The sequence below is a fragment of the Mixophyes fleayi genome, chromosome 1, assembly GCF_038048845.1.
Source record: "Mixophyes fleayi isolate aMixFle1 chromosome 1, aMixFle1.hap1, whole genome shotgun sequence".
In the NCBI taxonomy this organism is placed as follows: Eukaryota; Metazoa; Chordata; class Amphibia; order Anura; family Limnodynastidae; genus Mixophyes; species Mixophyes fleayi.
In genome coordinates this window covers 6,984,746-7,003,390 of record NC_134402.1, presented here as the reverse complement: position 1 = coordinate 7,003,390, position 18,645 = coordinate 6,984,746, and the positions used below count along the sequence as shown (strand labels likewise).

General features: G+C 39.8%; 1 protein-coding gene across 1 annotated transcript in view; it reads right to left on the bottom strand.

The window, feature by feature from the left end:
• Nucleotides 1-955: 955 nt before the first annotated feature.
• LOC142110965 (olfactory receptor 6N1-like) overlaps nucleotides 956-18,645 on the bottom strand; it is a 104,727-nt gene continuing 87,037 nt past the window's right edge. The window contains exons 3-4 of the mRNA XM_075193788.1: nucleotides 18,513-18,601; nucleotides 956-1,936 (exon numbers count right to left, since the gene is read on the bottom strand). Of these exons, the coding sequence (XP_075049889.1) occupies nucleotides 956-1,936; nucleotides 18,513-18,601 (1,070 nt within the window). The remainder of the gene's footprint in view (nucleotides 1,937-18,512; nucleotides 18,602-18,645) is intronic.

The following is an 18,645-nucleotide window of genomic DNA, read 5'->3' as shown; positions in this document are numbered from 1 at the left end:
TCCAGGGGGTTGCAGATCATAGGCTGGTTCAATCTAAGGAATCCAAAGGTGGGGGTCATCTCTCCAGGGGATGAGCTCTATTCTTCCCGCCAAAACTCTAATTACAACCAGTCCATTAGCATTTTACAGTCAGCATCATATTAAAGGTTTATTCCCTAACATCAATAACTAGAGTATGCAATGTGCGATCTCTTCGCCGAATGCACCGGACAGCTGCTGATGTAAAGGGGATCAATATGATATCAGACATGACATGTTTCCTTTAACCTCAACCATATGTATCACTAATATGCATATAACTTATAATGTTACATATAAACACTACTATATTTTGACATAAATAACTATGTGTTGCAACTACGATTAATGTGTACTATTTACAAATGTGTGTGTTTGTGCGAATGTATACAAAAGTGTAAAAACTGTTATTGTCACGTGTTGCGGCTGGATACGCCCTTCCACGCCGCAGCGTGCTCTACGCATAATTTCAGACAAAGACAATCAAGTTTGCTTGATATTAATTGAGATGACTTTATCCAATTTGCTGACTTCGACAAAGGACAGATGAGCCTATTATTCTTATCTCAAGGGGAGCTGGAGGTTCATCTCATGTATGCAATGTAAAACATTAACAGCTCCCACACTACGAGCTGAACATGAAGGTGTTCTCCATGTCAGCTTAACCTCAAGGCCATGGGCTTACATCTTGTAAAACTGCAAATCAGCAGAAAAATGAATAATCTCTTTTAGCAAATCATATTTCTATGCAAGTTACAATAAATGGCTGAACAAAGGCCTTAACAAAAAATCACATTTAACACTATGAAACTTAAAAGCAACAAATATTTGTTACAACATTGCTTTGCTTTAATGGCTAAAGTCCACTTTCCATCTGAATATTTTCATCTCATTATTCAACCCCTGTGGGTGGAAAACTTGTGTTTACTTGAATTGATCATTTCTGGATATCCCACATACAATGTATTTGTTTTCTGAAAGAATGCTTTATATCTTTATTTCTCAGACTGTACACAACTGGGTTCAGCATGGGGGTTAATACTGTATAAAACATTGCCACCAGTGAGTCTATATCAGATGAGTAGGAGGGTGTTGGTCTAATGTACATAAAGATCAAAGGTAGAAAATACATGTTCACCACTGAAAAATGAGAGGCACAAGTGGAAAATGTTTTCCTGCGTCCTTCTGATGAAACTATTTGAAGAACAGATTTGATTATTTTAACATATGATACTACAATTAGAGTGAAGCAGATTAGAAGAATAATAGCACTAAGCGAGGAACCAACAATGACATTGAGCGAGGTGTCTGCACAAGCCAACTGAAGTAAAGGTGGGTGATCACAGTAATAATGGTGAATGATATTTGGGCCACAAAAAGGCAATTTATGAGCTAATACTACCATTGCAATTGTTGATGAAAATCCCAATATCCATGACACCATAGTCAGGAGAATGTATAACTGTCTGGACATGATGTTATGGTAATGAAGAGGAGAACAGATAGCTAGATAACGATCATAGGCCATTACAGACAGAAGAAAACATTCAACAGCCTGCAAAGACACAAAGAAGTACATCTGAAGGAAGCAGCCCATATAGGAAATGGTATCAATATTCATTGAGAACTTGCTGAGCATCTTGGGGATGGTCACAGTTGCAGAACTCATGTCCAAGAAGGATAGGTTGCTGACAAAGACATACATTGGTGTGTGTAGCTTTTGATCCAGCATGACAAGGAGGAATATGATGCCATTACCCGTGATTGTGAAAAGATAGATGGAAAGAAAAATGCAGAATAATGAAATGTGGAATCCCTGGAGACTTGAGAACCCAATGATGATGAACTCCTTAACAAAGCTTGTTGTGAGATTGGTGGAATCAATATTATGTGTATACAATGTCTTCACCTGTGCATACTGAAGACAAGATGGAATTGTAAAACGTGTGCTGATTTCATTTTACATGTCAAAAGCAATTTCTGTAAACTAATCTGTAAACTGTTGTGTGCACATGTTCTTCATGTCTTTCATTAGCAGTACCTTAAATTTACCCAAAATTGTTGTTACTTTTTACAATTCTTATATAATTAAAAACACTCTCAAACAATTTGAAGCTGCACAAATCCAATGTAATATTAAATAAAATTCCTAGAAATTTAAAGGAGATAATGTTGAGGTAAGAAATATATAGAGCAAAACATAGTAAAGAGGGATACAATAAGACGTCTACATTGAGAGTTGTCCAGCTTAACATTAATTGCATTATATGCCAATAATATTGTTTGTTTTTAATACAAAGTGCAATAAAAATATCACAACTTTGAAGTATAATTTTCTTTTTATTTGTTATATGTAGTCACATCCTTATTGCATACATGTTTTAGGTCATGGTTATGGTGCGCACATTATATTCCTATTTTTGATGGAGTTTTTCTAAAAAACATTTTATTCATAGTTGCCTAGAATCTCGTAATGTCCAGGATTCTCAGGACTCCTGAGAGAGCTTACCTGCAGCAAGGCAGGGGGCAAGCTGTAAATTGCATCATCAAGTCCCAACCACCCGAGTTGTTTTGTTTTGGACATAATGACATGAATTGTATCATTATACCTCCCCTACTCAGTTTGCTGAGATTGGTGGGTCTAGATCCAAATGCTCCACCCACCTGATGACGCAAATCTATATCTTAAGATGCAATGAAGTGAATAAACTAGCATTCCTTTTTATAATGCAGAGTATCTGCTACGGCAATCCGTGCAGCATAAACTTATAGAACTAGTAGCAGAGGTCTTCACCTATAGCAGCCGCCTTTCCCGTAGAGACTGGTTTTGCTCACAGGTACTCAGATGCCCCAGGACTTAAACTCAAGGTAGTATAAGTTTATACTCACACGGCTGCGCACAGGTACAGGAGATAGCCATAGAGGGGAGGCAGGCCAGAGATCTGCGGACTGGACGGAGCACCGGAAGAGATGTTAGGTACCAGCAAGGTCACCGGCAACAGTTCGGAATCCGGGTACAGGGAATAGGTCGGGGTCACAGGCAAGGTTCAAAATCCAGAGATAGGCAATAAGTCGGGGTCACAGGCCAGGTTCAAAATCCAGGGATAGGCAATAAGTCGGGGTCACAGGCCAGGTTCAGAATCCAGGGACAGGCAATGGTCATACACAGGTAATCAATGTAAGGTTAAACACCACACAATAGCACAGGAGCAGGCAGCAGTACTGGGACAGAACGCTATACCGGCAGGGAGGCTAAGCCCTCCCTGCCTTTTACACTGGAGCCAACCAATCAGGCTATTGCCCTGCAACAACACACAGGGCACAGCTAATTACATTAAAGCCCTAATTAGCCCACAGGCTGTATTGCGCATGCCCGGCTGAACTGAGTGGCCGGGGCGGGATAGCAGTGGTTTTGGCGTCCGGCCGTTGCCCTGGCAATGGTCGGAACCGTGAAACCGGATGTGAAGTCCCGGTCGTCATAGCGACGGTCGAGAACCAGGGGCAGTGAGTCGCGGCAGTGCCTGCGGCCGCCGCTGCTCGTGACAGTATATAAGATCGATGTGTGTGTTTCTAATAGATAGCCTTTAGCTTACATTCCATCCTCTTGAGTGGGCCAGCCCAAATTTATCTGCTTGTTTCTTTTTTTGGCGATGTGTAGACCACATTATTTTGTATCAGGAATACAGTATAGCATACCTCCTAATTTACAAACATGTAAAATAAACCACACCCCAATCTACCCAAACCCTGTCTTGATCCATGAAAACCTGTACACTTTGGTACTAAAACCCACGCATTTTACCACAAGACCTACCCCTTTTGAGCTCCACGAATCTGGATTGTCCTGCTGAAATCACTACAGTTAGGAGAGATAGCATAGCTGTTTTTATTAAACATTTATGAAATTATGATCCTCATTTATGACATGTACTTGAAGTGTCCACCCTGTGTACATCAATCTGTACATTTACTCTCTGCTTGTAACAGATGCTTCCACAAACTAGAAGTAGTTCAGGTCCCAGTGAAACAACTTTTTGGCCCCCAAAGATTCACTTACCTGATGTTGTGAAGATTAATGGTTGTCTGAGGTTCTGGATGAGTCTGACAACTTGGCTTCTCCTGTCTGTCTTGTGATTTCATAAGATAGCAGCATGTGTGACTCATAAATGAGGGTCACATGACGTACATGTGGACCACAGCATATGTCAACCAACATATACCTAGCTACCTTCGACCCCCTTCTCATGAAATGGGGCAAACATCTGGTCCCACACAAATGCTGTCATCTCGCTCCACACATTTATGTGCCTTGTCAGATATCTAGATCCATACATGCAAAATACCAGCATACCAGGTCATCACATACCTGGTTAGTTCTATATATGAGCAATATTAGAATTAGAGATGCGCTGGCTCTGTTTTCCAAAAACTGAACCCCCCCCCGAACTGTGCACATCTGAGCACCACGCTGAGCCGGCTCGGTACTTTCCTGCTTCCTCAGATCTGAATCGAGGCAAAGCGGCAACTCTGCCTCATAGGATCTTGCAGGTTTTGGATTCCAGAAGTACTTCCCTCCCCAGCAGATCCAGAACAATTGCTCACACAGAAACAGGGATAGCAGTGTTCTTGTCACTCTCCAGTATCCAGTGCCATTGCTCAGTGCCATTGCTCACACAGAAACAGGAGGGGTAGCAGTGTTCTTGTCACTTAACAAAAATTGAGGTAGAGTGTTAGTTCAGCGCTCCCTATGATATAGTGTTGATGGTATGCAGCCTCTTGGGATCAGGGAAAGGGGGAAAAGGGGAAATGAAGGCTAGCTCAACCCTCAATGAAAGGGAAACAGTAGTAATCCCTGGGCGCATAGACAAAGGCGGCATAGGAAATAAAAATTTATTGTAGTTAACAATAGGTAAAAGAGTTGCAACTCTATAAAGTGACTATACAATTTAATTAAAATAATTGTATACAAGTGTCTTATAGTCAATTCCACATATAAAGCAGAAATAAAGAATGTTACATGCAAGCACTGTAATGGTGCTGAAATCGGTAGATTATATATGCAGAGATATGTAAATAGTGACAATGTTCAGGGCAGAAGTAGCCACAAATACAATAACCCTGTAATTGGATGTTAGGCAAGTAGAGCACTGCTTCTAGGGCTATCAAGTCATAGTCCACTGATTCAAGTGATTGGCAGTGTGGCCATTTCTCTAGGGTAATAAACAGTCTTGAAATAGGTCCTTATTTGAGAAGTAAGGCAGATATGTCCATTAGAAAAAAACAGTAATGGAGGCTGGTAGTGGGACTTACCCTTGGTTAAGCAGGCTAAAAAAAGCTGCAGTGGTCTTCCGTATACCTTGATGCCTCCCATCTGTGTGAGGCTGGTTACCGTGGGGATGCTCGAGCGTCCTGCTGCCGGGCGCAAGTCTCGGTCTTCCAGTGGATGGTTGTGCGCATGCGTCTGACCTTATGCCGCTACTCCGCCGGTGATTGAAAAAAATTCCTACTGTTTCACTTAACAAAAATTGACTGGAAATGACTGGAAATTAATGTTATTGAGGTTAATAAATAATGTAGGAACCAAAAAAGAGCCAAGTTATGCGATTTTAGCAATTTTTTAAAATAAAATAAAATACAGATCAAAACTAAAACCAAAACACGTGAGGGCGGTTTGGCCAAAACCAAAACACGAAGTTAATACAAATCCAAACCAAATCCAAAACCAAAACATGGGGTTCAGTAAACATCCTTAATTAAAATCCGGGTGGTGCAAACAAGACACTTAGGGCTAGATTTACTAAGCTGCAGGTTTGAAAAAGTGGGGATGTTGCCTATAGCAACCAATCAGATTCTAGCTGTCATTTATTTAGTACATTCTACAAAATGACAGCTAGAATCTGATTGGTTGCTATAGGCAACATCCCCACTTTTTCAAACCCGCAGCTTAGTAAATCTAGCCCTTAGTAATAGCTATACAAAGGCTCAAAGAGGAAAAGGAATATGTCATGCATGGGGCACTCCGTGAGTTGCTTCTATCATCATTGAAAACTTAGTCCTTCATTAGAATTATTTAAAACAAGAAATAAATTCCCATTTGTTCCTGAATAATCACTAGTCGCGAAGTAATTAAAAACTAAGGAAGTGCTGTGAAGGTAGTGAAAAATAATAACTGTGTATTTAAAATGGCAGGTGCCCCCCTATGTTATATAATGCATTCATTATATCTAGTTTTATTTCCTCATTTTGTTGTTCAAATCTCTGTTTGTTACTTTTCAATTGTCACTGGTATAAAAAAATATTTTATCATCCACCTGTGTCCTTTATATTGGTGAAGGCTACCAGTGTTTTATAATGTGCAAGAATCCATTATTTTGTTATACATTATAACAATAGAATGCTTCTCACTGTAGTTACTTTACATACATAAGTACATTATTTGTCCTACTGGTTGTCTCAATATCAGTAGATAATTTCCAATGGGACCATTGTCTCATTGGTTCTTTCAGCTGTCCTATAACTAGCAGTTGATGGCATAGAAATTATTATGCCTATTTTAAGCTGCAAATATTACTGCAGCTGATGTTAATACAACATCCCCAGCAGTCTAAGGCATCAGAGCTCTCCAGAGGATTCAATTCTTCCCTTAAAGCAATGTATTTCCTCCCATCATCATATTTCCTGACTGACTATTAATAGGTTTTGTCTACATTCGTCTGGCTATGTAAATTTCAAATCCATTGTCAAAAAAAAACACCTTATCCTTAGGTTATTCAATAAATTGATATTACCCTTTTTGTAAGCAATATAATACTCTAATAAAATTGTCATATACATTAGAAAGATAACTAATAAAGTCACATTTACCATGTAAAATATTATGACATACAGACACAAATGAAAAATAAAAATACAAGTTCAATCAAATTTAATACAAACAACTGTTGTTTTCCTCTTTAAAAATCAAGTGGGGATCTTCTATCATGGCACAATCCAAATGGAGATATCTATTAAGCAATGTAAATAGACTACAGGGCTTCATATACTATATCAGTCACACTGAATACTATCAGTAGGAGGGGTTAAGTTAAGTGGTTTGAGTCTGTGTCCAGGTACTTCAGTTGCATATATCAATATATCCCATTTAAAAGCTTTGGGTTGCTCTCTATGTGCACAAACCGTTCAATTAAATATTATTTGTGAAGAGATAATTTGATTAAAATTTATGTAATCATTGCGTGTGTTGTCATGTTAAGTTACTAAACACAACTATGTGTGACATTGCTCTTTGCTATATCATACATCTTACACACAAACCCCTGTTTTCTCTCTACTTACATTTCTCAGGTAAACTCCCATAGCACAATACACTTTAGCTGTTGTTACTAGAAAGTCATAAAGTCAATAATAGATATACAAAAATCAAATGTGAGCGCAACTTTGAACTATAGAAATTGGAACATGCCTCACGCACGATCTCTGCATCTCACATGAATCTCTTTAAAACGGAGAGTGATTTTTAATGGAGTTTGCTCAGTTCCCCAGAGGTTGATTAGAAGAAATGTGCAAAAACAATGGACATTTGAGACTTTCTTAATTATTGCACTATTATGAATACAACAAAAACAAAATAACTATACCTTCTGGGAGTGTGTGTTTTATAACTTTTAATTCCCATAACAAAATTTCAGACAACACTCAGATTCGGCCCATATATTTCAATGACAGCAAACACACAAAGCTTATTAATAGTTTAGTATCTTCTTGAGGCAAACTTTGTTGCTGGTTATTTCTAGTGGGGTCAACGCTGATACACAAAGCTGCCCACTGACCAGCAGCATGACATAACTACTTAAAATGATAGCATTTATATTTCTACTTTAACTCCTTATCTAAGTTACCCTTATATGATCCCACCCCAAACTTGGCGCTGCCCACTTCAACTTAATATTCTTAGCATTTGGCTGTGAAAGAGTTGAAACTTTTGTTATTTGTTCAAAAGAATGTCGAAATAAAAAGCTTTAACCATAATAGTTATATCCTATTTAAACCAGTTTAGCCGACAGCTGTATTTTGTCACCTAGTAAGACAAGGTCTTATAATTTGTATGGACGATACGCTTGCGCAGTATCAATATGCCTATATTACTTGAACACTTTATATATATATATATATATATATATATATATAACATCCACCTGTGTGTTCACTGATTCTCCAACCGTATGAACCTCAATTTCACTGGTCACTTGACAATTTAACTTTGACACTACTTGAGGTTCCACCGAGATGTCCAGATCTTCATCACGCACGGACAGCAGATGTTTTGGACACCGGATGACAGACTAACCAAAATCGCAATCGCAGTGAGTAGAATCTTTGCTCAAAACAAACGCTTTTCTGTCCTCCTGAGTCAGTCCGTGTTTGAGCAAAACTTGGATATCGTAAGTCTCAGTGATCAGATTTTTTTTTCTATGTACTTTAATTGTTATTAGGCATATGATTGAGTGACTCTGTGAATATATGAAAAGAGGTTGAATATTGGATTTTTAGACTGTAATATTGAACCTCAGAGTGAAGACTACCCTGGCTTTATTCGGCAGTCTGTCCTACACGCCCCTGACTCTGTGGGCATATATTTGATTGTCACTGCCAAAATCAACAGAAAGAAGTGCCGGTATATAAAGCTGCCCCTTGAGTTTGGTCATGGACCCCTGCAGTTCTCCGTTTTACCCAAGTGAGGCGTCTGGAGTCAGGGGATTGTCTTGCCTGTCCTTATGAATTCTAGTCATAGCTGTCCGACTGATTTTAAGGGGGTAGAAATTCATTGTACTTAGGGATCTTTGTAATTAGTAGTACTTATAGTACTAATTTTCAAAATCATAGTATATTGGAGAGGAATAAGGACAAGAAAGGGATGCACAACAACTAGATTATTCCTGTAGACAATCAGACTGCATATTGTAGAGACTGAGGCCTATATATGCACAGTCTTATTGGATAAAAGTTCAAACTTTTGGTGCCAGATTATTCCTGGTGCCCCATATCAAATAGGGTCTGTTGTTTTCATACCACTTAGCTGTCATTTCATGCCACTGACAAAAGATATAGGGAGTATTTGGGAAGGAATATTGACAGAGGTTAAATTATCGGCTCATAGTATAATTTCAGGTGACTTTCTAGATCCCAGATTTTGAGCATAGTCAAAGGTTTTTGACTATGGGGAATACAGATAGTCATCAGCTAAAGACCTGTAAAAACCGGTTGATCAGCGGCATGAAACTGCAGAAAGATTGGTATATGAAATGGAATTAATTGAAAAGGAAGAACAGATGTGCTGTATGGACCTTACAGTCAAGGAACAGTCACAACCAGATGATCCCAAACCAATCTTAAGAAACAGAACATAGAAAATATAGTAATTGGGGATGTTTAAGTTGTGGATAGTGCAATGACCCAGGAGACACAATATGTCTTAGTGTCAGGCAAAATGGGTCCTATCCTGGCCACCATGTTCAAAAGCTAATCAATCAGGAAGAAATAATCTCACGTACTTGGACAGACTTTAAAGTACCCAGCCCAAGAAATTAGCTTGGCCATGTGGATGTCCGAATACCCACAATTGGAACAACAAAAACTGTTACAAATGCCGGTATAAAAGGCCAGGTAAAATACAAGACCCCGAAATAGAGTCCTCAACGCCAACCCCTTCATATAAGGAAGTATTGCCCACTGGCATGTTTCCCATAATGACACAAACAAGAAGAGAGGGAAGAGCAGAAATTAATACCACCTGGAATAAGCCTTTGAGTACAACTGAATTAGTGGCCATAGTTAAAGATATCCCTGACATAAGAAACGAACCAATGGCAGTTCATAAAAAATTACATACTGTCTATAGTGCCACTTGAATAGATTTAGATGAGGTTATTTGAGCCTCAGCAGGAGACTCTACAGCGCAAGGTGTAGCCAGGGTTGCAATAACAGGCCAAGAGGTTCCTGCTAATGTAAATGTTTAGAAAACATTGACATCTAGTGAACAATGGCTACAAAAAAAATGCCAAATAAAGTGTGAGGGGTTAATAGAACATGACCCAGCTAACAAAGAAAAACAAACTTATTATGATTGAGTACTCTGCAGACATGCAGATCAGGGATACACTCTAGATATGGTCCGGGACACATCTTTAAAAGTTCCTTGCTTAATGAGCTAGACCGTAAAATTAAGTAATAATTATACCAAAGTCGGCCTGAGCCACGATCCTATGAGCCCACTACATTCCTCACAATTTTGAGAGCAATCAAGCAGAATCAAAAGGACTTGGCAGAAAAATGCAACAAGCCTATTCCCTAACCTGTCTGCTTCATAAACACAGACAAACATGGCAACTGGGACTTCACCAATTGGATCAGGAGTAGACAGAAACAATGGAAACCTACCTCAGAGGTGGCAAAAAGAAAAGCCCTCTGCTTCATTGCCACCATCATTGTCACATGAAGAGAAACTGTCCTTCACTGGCACTTGTGGAGCCCACAGGTCCTAGTGCAGGACCCAATACACAATAGGAAAAGGGCCCCCAGGTACCTACTCTACCTGTGGTTTTACCTAATAATTAAGTGCCCCAGTGTACCATACCTATTAAAATAGAACAAAAAGTGACTGTGCTCTGACTAGTGAATATTGGGGCAGCCAAGACAGTAATTAGGGCAGGACAAATTCCTGAAAAATTGATAATGAAGCACCACATAAATGCAGAAGGCTTTATTGACACCACTACTTTTTTAAGAAAGGCCAAACCCTTATCAAAACAACTACTTTCTGGTAGAGCTGTGGTAGCACAGGTACAGGTATTAGAAAGTTGCCAGGTTAATTTACTTGGGTCTGATCTGCTATCTGCACTGGAAACAGCTATAGTTTACAAAGAAGGGAAAATAACCATCTCTACAGGGGCAGGGGTACATCAACAACTTGCCTATGACGCGTTCATGTAACTCTATACATTACATACATGCACATGGCTTACAGCCACGGAAATTAACTATGTCCTAGCACAGGTCCCTGATGAGTTGTGGACCACCAGTATGGTAGATATAGGCATCCTACCTGTCACCCCACTCTCTATCCAACTTAAGCCAAATGTACAGACCCTACGTATGAAACAATACCCTCTTAACAAAGACCAGAATGAGGCAATAGGTAGACAAATACAAGACTGGGTGCAGGTTGGGGTTTTGAGACCCTGTTGCTTTCCCTGGAACATACCTCTGTTCCCAATCCAAAAGAAGTCCAAATCAGGTGAGTTAGTCTCTTACAGTATGGTCCATGAGCATCGGAAGTTAGCAAAAGGATGGTAATAGACAGCGCTATTGTGCCCAATCCTCACATATTAGGGTTAGGGTTTTTCCACTGTCTTTCCAGGTTGTCTCTGCGTCCTCAGGCTCTGCTGGTTTCAGTCCTCTCTGCAAAATGCTGCTCAGTCTGTCTCCACTCCAGAGATCCCTCCAAAATCAGGGTTAGGGTGCTGCCATCTTTGATTTGGTCATATGATTCCTCTCAGCCAATCAGTATATAGCAGCCTCCACTCCAGGTTACCCTCCAGTTCCCAGGAGCTGTCATTTTGGATATAGTCACCTGATCAATCTCAGCAACTCAGAGTACTGCTTGAGCCCAGCTGGCCGCAGTCTCCAATTAGGGAACAACAACTACTATAAAAGGGGTAGCTGGAGCCCTTATCTGTTGAAAGTGCAAGGTTGTATTTCCAAAGGCCAACCTGGTTCCCAGCAGTCTGCAGTCTTTCTATCGTTCCAGCTCAGACAGTGCAGTTTGCATTCCAGCACCAGTGCGGTTAGGTTCCGGTTCCAGCATTCCTAATCAAACATTCTGGTTACGTTCCAGCTCTAGCATTCCAGTCCAAACATTTCAATTCCATTCCAGTCCCCGCATTCCAGACTTGTTCCGGTTCCAACATTCCAGTTACAGTCTGGTTCAGCAATCCAGTTCCTGCCTGGTTTCCTCTGTTAATATATCACCACCTGTACCAGTCCTTACATTTTCATGCATAGGAGCAAAATCAGGCCACCCAGCTTTGTGTATCTAGTCACCAGCCTAACTCTAGAGACACCACCCAGTCTGGGTACAGACAGATCCTCAGGCATGACAATAAAATCCCAACTGTCTCAGAATGGTTCACTGAGGGGAATAAGAAAGGAGAATGGGATGTTGTGCAAGAAGAAAATGAGAGAGAGGATATAAATGATTCTTTACCAGCTATTGTCGCTTTAAATTTCCCCTGCAAAGTCGCCGATTTCCAACGACTTGCAGAAATCAGCATTTAATACATTTACCCCCCAGTTAGTATTTGGGGTAACTGAAGACTATGGCCCCATCTGGAAAAGTAGAGTCTTTATGGGATCCTCAGGGAAACCAATTAAACATGCTGATTGCATTTTATCTTTATTTGCTGCTCTGCAGTTACCTAGGCAGGTGGCTATGGTGAAGGTGAGAGCACACACTTGAGACAATACTCTAGAAGTTAAAGGAAATGCACTTGCAGATCAAGCAGTCAAGGAAGCTGCTTTAAAACCCGGTGTCGATAATATATTAAATGTGACAATTAAGACATTTGATCTTGACATACTAAAGCAAATGCAGAAAAAGGCTTCTGTAAAAGAGAAGACAGAATGGGGAAAACTGGGGTCATAGGAAACGGAGGGGGAATGGGCGGTTGCTCATTGCTATTGCCTTCCCTCTTCACTATACCCTATAATGGCATGGCAAGGTACACATTTCAAGGGCCATGATGGGAAATGCCCTAGACAAGTACTGGATAGCACCAGGCTTCAGCCAGGCAGCATAAGCTTATTCTGCAAGCTGTACCATATGTGCTTTACATAACTTGTAAAACCGTCCCGGTGCCTGCTAAAACCATTATCAAAGATCATTATCCCTTTCAAAGACTACAGATTGATTTCATACAGTTACCCAAAATTGCAGGATATGAGTATGTACAAGTGTATGTGGACGTCTTTTCGGGTAGCTTGAAGCTTGGGCCTGTAGGACAGAAAATACTAGAACTGTAGAAAAAAAATTAATCTGAACAAAAGGAGAAAAAAGCAAAGTTTCTGGTATTACGTAAAAAAATTAATGTCAGAAGCAGTTTGCAGATATGCATCCCAGAGAGTGACGGGGAAGTCACTTATCTGGAGAAATACTAGAATACATATTAGCAAATCTAAGCATCTCTCAGACTGTGCACACCCCCTATAACCCATAATGCAGTGGCAAGGTAAAAAGACTAAATTATACTATTATATTAAAGTTACAGAAATTAATGGCTGAGACCCAGAAAAAGTGACTGGAACGTCTCCCACTGGCTCTGTTCTCGATAAGAAATAGTTCCACTGAGAAGCACGTTTTAACTACTTACGAAATCCTTTTTGGAACTCCTGCTAGGACAAGATGTTACTTTCCTCAGCAATTGTAGCATAAACATGCAGATTTAACTGAGTAAGTAATACAATTGCAACAAGAACTAACACGAATACACCACAGGATATATGTTTCTATTCTAGACTCTAATCTGTCCAATGAGACTCAAAGCCTGAAATCAGGTGACTGGGTGTGCATAAAGAAGCACGTGCGAAAAGGATTGGTTCCCCAGTTCGAAGGGCCATATCAGGTTCTACTCACCACACCAACATCTGTCAAGGTGACTTTACGAGATTCCTGGATCCAAGCATCTCATTGCAAGAAAATACATAAGAGTAGTATGGTGGAACTATAAAGTCTTAGTTCACATTTTTTACATTTTATTAAATAACATAAGAAATGGGTGATCACAATTCACAGGGGCCTAGGTCTGGTCAAATATTATGGATATATATTCTAGGTAGCATTATTCTTTGTGCAGGAATCACACTTCTTATCTGCTAATTGACCCCTATACATTTGAGAGGAGCACTAATGACACTCATGTAGTCCCTAATCGCACCAAAAAAGAACTGCATAAATTATTGAATTCCGAATGGGTAAACAATTTTTTAATGGTGCATATACATGCAAATGTTGAATTTATCTGATTGTTGGATCTGTACTCATTCCCCCATAACATCAAAGACTATGCCATTGTCAGGCCGCAGGCTTTCTGAGGAGTATAATAGAGCAAACACTAACCGGTATTAGCGCTACTGAACTAGCAGGTGCGGAGTCTAATGTACCCCTGGTGTTCGCCAGGGACCCCCGCAAGGAGGTTTGGAATTCGCTGCACAGGGTACGCAGGTCGCGGTCCTACTAGCCAGTTGCCGGTGTAGCGTAGAAGGGTCAGACGGTCCGGGTCGAGCCAATCAGGAATATACGGTACCAAGGGGAATCCGAAGGAGTAGTCAATCAAGCCGAGGTCGCAATACAATATGGGTCACACAGAAAACGGGATAGTCGCCAAGCCGGGTCACAGCGAAGAGCAGGAGAAGAAGCACACTAGGAGAACCAGAGCAGGAGAACCAGGAACACTGAACAGGAAACCTGTTACTCTTGGACCCTAATGGCGCCAGAGCCAGGTTTAAATAGAGGCAAGGTACCGCTGATTGGTAGGCTCAGGGGGCGGCACGATGGAGAGAATTAGCATCCCGTTGCCTAGCAACGGGACAGAAGCAGGGCGCATGCGCCCGACAACACCGCCAGCCGGAAGCCGCAGCGGAAGTCAGACGTCTGTCCCCGTCTGACAGGGGATCAGCGGGGACGGCGTCTGACAGCCATATCTGGTTCTACCAGTAATTTGGGATGAATTAGCACTACCAATCAATAGAAACTGGACAAGATGTAGTACTGCACTACTGTGGCATGCCTCTGATATTATAAGTGGAGGACAACAACAGTTACCAGAAAGATATTATTATGTTTGTGGTCATCGAGCATATGGGTTTTTTACCAGTTGGAGGTCAGGGATCCTGTAGTCTACCAAGACTAGTCACTGCGACATGGATTAAAAAGAACATAGATTTAAAACATAGCCCATTCCATATGATTCATAAGAGAGCACTTCAGAAGGAACATGCACATGATTTGATATATCAACCATGGTGTATAAAAATGGGACTACCTTATCCATGTTTAGAGGATCAGTACAAAACGCCCATAATATGCAAAGTTTAGCCAAATTTTTTGAAAGTGTAACTGATGGAATTTTAGAGGTCTTAAACATTCAGACCATTACTTTGCAATATCATATTAAAATATAGCGACACCATCAACTGGCATTGGATTATTTAACAGCACCCTAGGGTAGAATGTGCCAAATAGTAGGTCCTGTATGCTGTTCCTATGTAGCAGATAATTTTTTTGAACCTATATATGAACATGTTAAAAAGGTAAAGGAACTTAAAGAAGAGATTAGGAAAAAAAATAAGTCTTGAGCATATCTTGGATGGAGGATGGTTCTCGTGGTTAATTCCAGCAAACTGGTTTAAAGGGATTGGTGGGTGGTATCCAGCCATCTTTTCAGATATCTTACAATCATTGACTCATATATTAGTGATAATACTTGTTTGTTTCATTACAGTAAAATTAGGAACTTAATTGATAAAAAAAACTAAAGACAACAAAGTGCTGTTCTCAAAAGAAAAAAACAACCAGAACTCCAACTGACGCCCTAGTAGGACTCATGTCAGGAACTTCATCCTGGACCAGCAGTACACATTGTTCTGATTGTCATCAATTGCAACCTGCAGGACTGTATACCTGTCTGCACTGTGATGGTCATCTACAAGAATAATATGTGTTTTAAAAAACTTTACAAATTAACTTTTTTGTTTTTACATTTGCAATTAGCTATGTTAAAGCTAATGAATGCTATACATGACCTGTAGGTAGGTCTGCTAATGTCCGGTATGTTGAGTATTGGCAATTTATCCTAATTATAATTGCATCTACCTTTTACCTTTGTTGTCTGTCTCCTCATCCCTCCACATCTTAACTGTATTTAACAGCAGAAAATAAGCAAAACTTGTAATCAACTAGATTGTCTCTAGATTTAAGATAGTTAGGAGTTAATTACTGCATGCAGCTATTAATCAGTAACTGCTTAAAATGTCAAACAGGATATTGCAAGTAAGCTGAATATGGGTGTACAAATTAGATATGAGGGTCAGAAGGAAAGTTGATTAGAGGGGGAGGGGCATGTATATATGATTGGTAACCGATATAGTAGTCCTAATGGATCATGGAACCCACGATTTGGAATTCACTAGGGTTCTGAAATTGTGATATATATATATATATATATATATATATATATATATGGACCAATTATTTGTGATGAGGCAGATAGGTTCAGGTTTTGAGCAAGAAGAGGGGAATTGAAAGAATTAAAACTTTTGTCATTCGCTCAAAGGAATGTAATGATGAAAACTGACACCCATAACAGTTATATCCTGTTTAAACCAGTTTAGCCTGCAGCTATATTTTGTTACTTGTTAATACATGTCTTATGATTTGCATGGATGATAACGATACGCTGATGCAGTAGCATGTATATATATATATATATACACACATATATATAGACTTGTTTTTAATAAGCTAAGAGTATTTTGCATCACCCACCTGTGTGTTCACTGACTCTCCAGCCGTATGAACCTGGATCTCACTGGTCACTTGACAACTCACATTGTTGTTTATTTGGATTTTATTATTTTGGGAAGTTTATGCTTCCAGTATCACGCTATGTTTTTTTGTGATTTGTTTTATTTTACATGATCATCCATATGGGGAGTGACTTCCTGCAAAGAAGAATCTGAATTCTATTGAATATAAGTATTATTTATTTTTATTTTTATCACTCACCTACTATGTAAGAAGACCATAAGAGCTTGAGGTTTCACCATTCTTTTATTGTTATCACTTGACAACTTAACTTTGACAGCTATAATGACAAACTGCTCATTTTTGAGTCCCATCGATATGTGTCTCAAGGTATTCCCTGCAGGGTAAGTGTGTATTGAAAGCAGTGACAATTGTAGAGTAGAATCCCATCATATGTCTATGTAATGGACCAACGTCGGCCATACCTATTCTATGGTATGGTACTGTACAGGGGTGTAATTAAAATGACAGGTTTCTTAAGCATATTTTTAACTTGAATTGACTTCTAGAGGCACAAGTTTTTGTCTTTTTACCTTGATGATACAATGGTCTACCTGTGAGTGTAGCTTTGTTGTTGGCTCCATTGCTGTAACTCTCCCTGCTGAATGCTTGTGCGACTGTGAAGGAGAACAGAGTGTCCTGATACTATGGTTGATATTTTATTATCTTCAGCCATAACATAGCAGAACCAAATTAGCTCACTGGACATTTTTTTACTTTCTTTTTTTGCTATTATTATAAGGGCACAGTTGTACACTTATATTAAAGCTGACTCTAATATTTCAGACTCTTCCATGTTAATTTTGAGAGAGGGGGGCAGGGGGTTTGAGGGGTTACATCTTTAAAAGTTTTAGAACTCTTGAGCTGCAATTTGACATGCAAATGGAGAACCACCACTGAGTATTGCATGAAAGAATAAGAATAAACAATGACAAATTTGGAATAGTCTAACATTGAAAATCTTGACTTTTGCTCTACTTCCTGTATTGCAAAAAAAGTCACCGTTTTTTGTTTTTTGTGAGAGCTCAGTGTACTGGATGTTTTATGATAAACCATATTTTTTTTTGTCTGTTGATTTTACATTATATTGCTAGATCCTTTTCTTAAATTTGGTGTTTTTGTGATTTTTTAGTTCTCACCCACTTTTTCAAATTCATTAAATCTAAGAGATTCAGTGATGTCTTCCTTTTTTGTTGTAGATTAGTTGAACATTCGGACAATCTCACAGAGTATAATGCAATCATAGTCCCATAGTGGGTACCTTAGGCCGGGTCATTGGGCCACCTGCAATTTTTTTTTATTTTAAAATGTTTCTAATAGACTGATGAGTCCATGTCTTGCCCCCCCGGGCTAAAATTTGCCAGCCCTCCCCTGTTCCCTTATCTTGTCCTCTCTCCCCTTGGCCCTGGCTCTCTCTGTGACTACTGCCCTATCTCTCTTCCCCTACACCTATAAGCTTCTAAAGAATCTTTATCTACAAACACCTTACCATTTCTTCTCTTCCCACTCCCTCCTCAACCCACTCAACCTGGTTTTCGTTCCATGCATTCCTGTCAGGTCTGTCTGATCGTGGCATCGCTCCAGAGCTGTACTTCCAGGTAGCGCTGCGGCGATCACGTGACCTGAGGAGGAGGCGGGGAATTCTAACTTCCCCACTATTTAGTCTTCACTATAACACTCTCCAGTGTCAGAGCAACAAGTGTACTTAGAGCATTTTGTTTATTGAAGTTAGGTTAAGATCCACATTGTTCTCCATATGGGTGAGGGTTGTAGAAATTTCAGTGGTGTTTATCTGAATTGATTCATTGATTTTCCAAATACTGTGATAGCAGCCATTCAGGGATTCCCGTCCACTGACTTCTGGTTCCTTAGCCACCTGATGCTCTTCCACATCACGTGGCTCCTCCACCAGCTCATCTTTGAAATCACCTGTAGCTGTATTGGCACCTAGAATGAAAGGGAGACCCCCTAAAAAAGGTATCACCATGTTA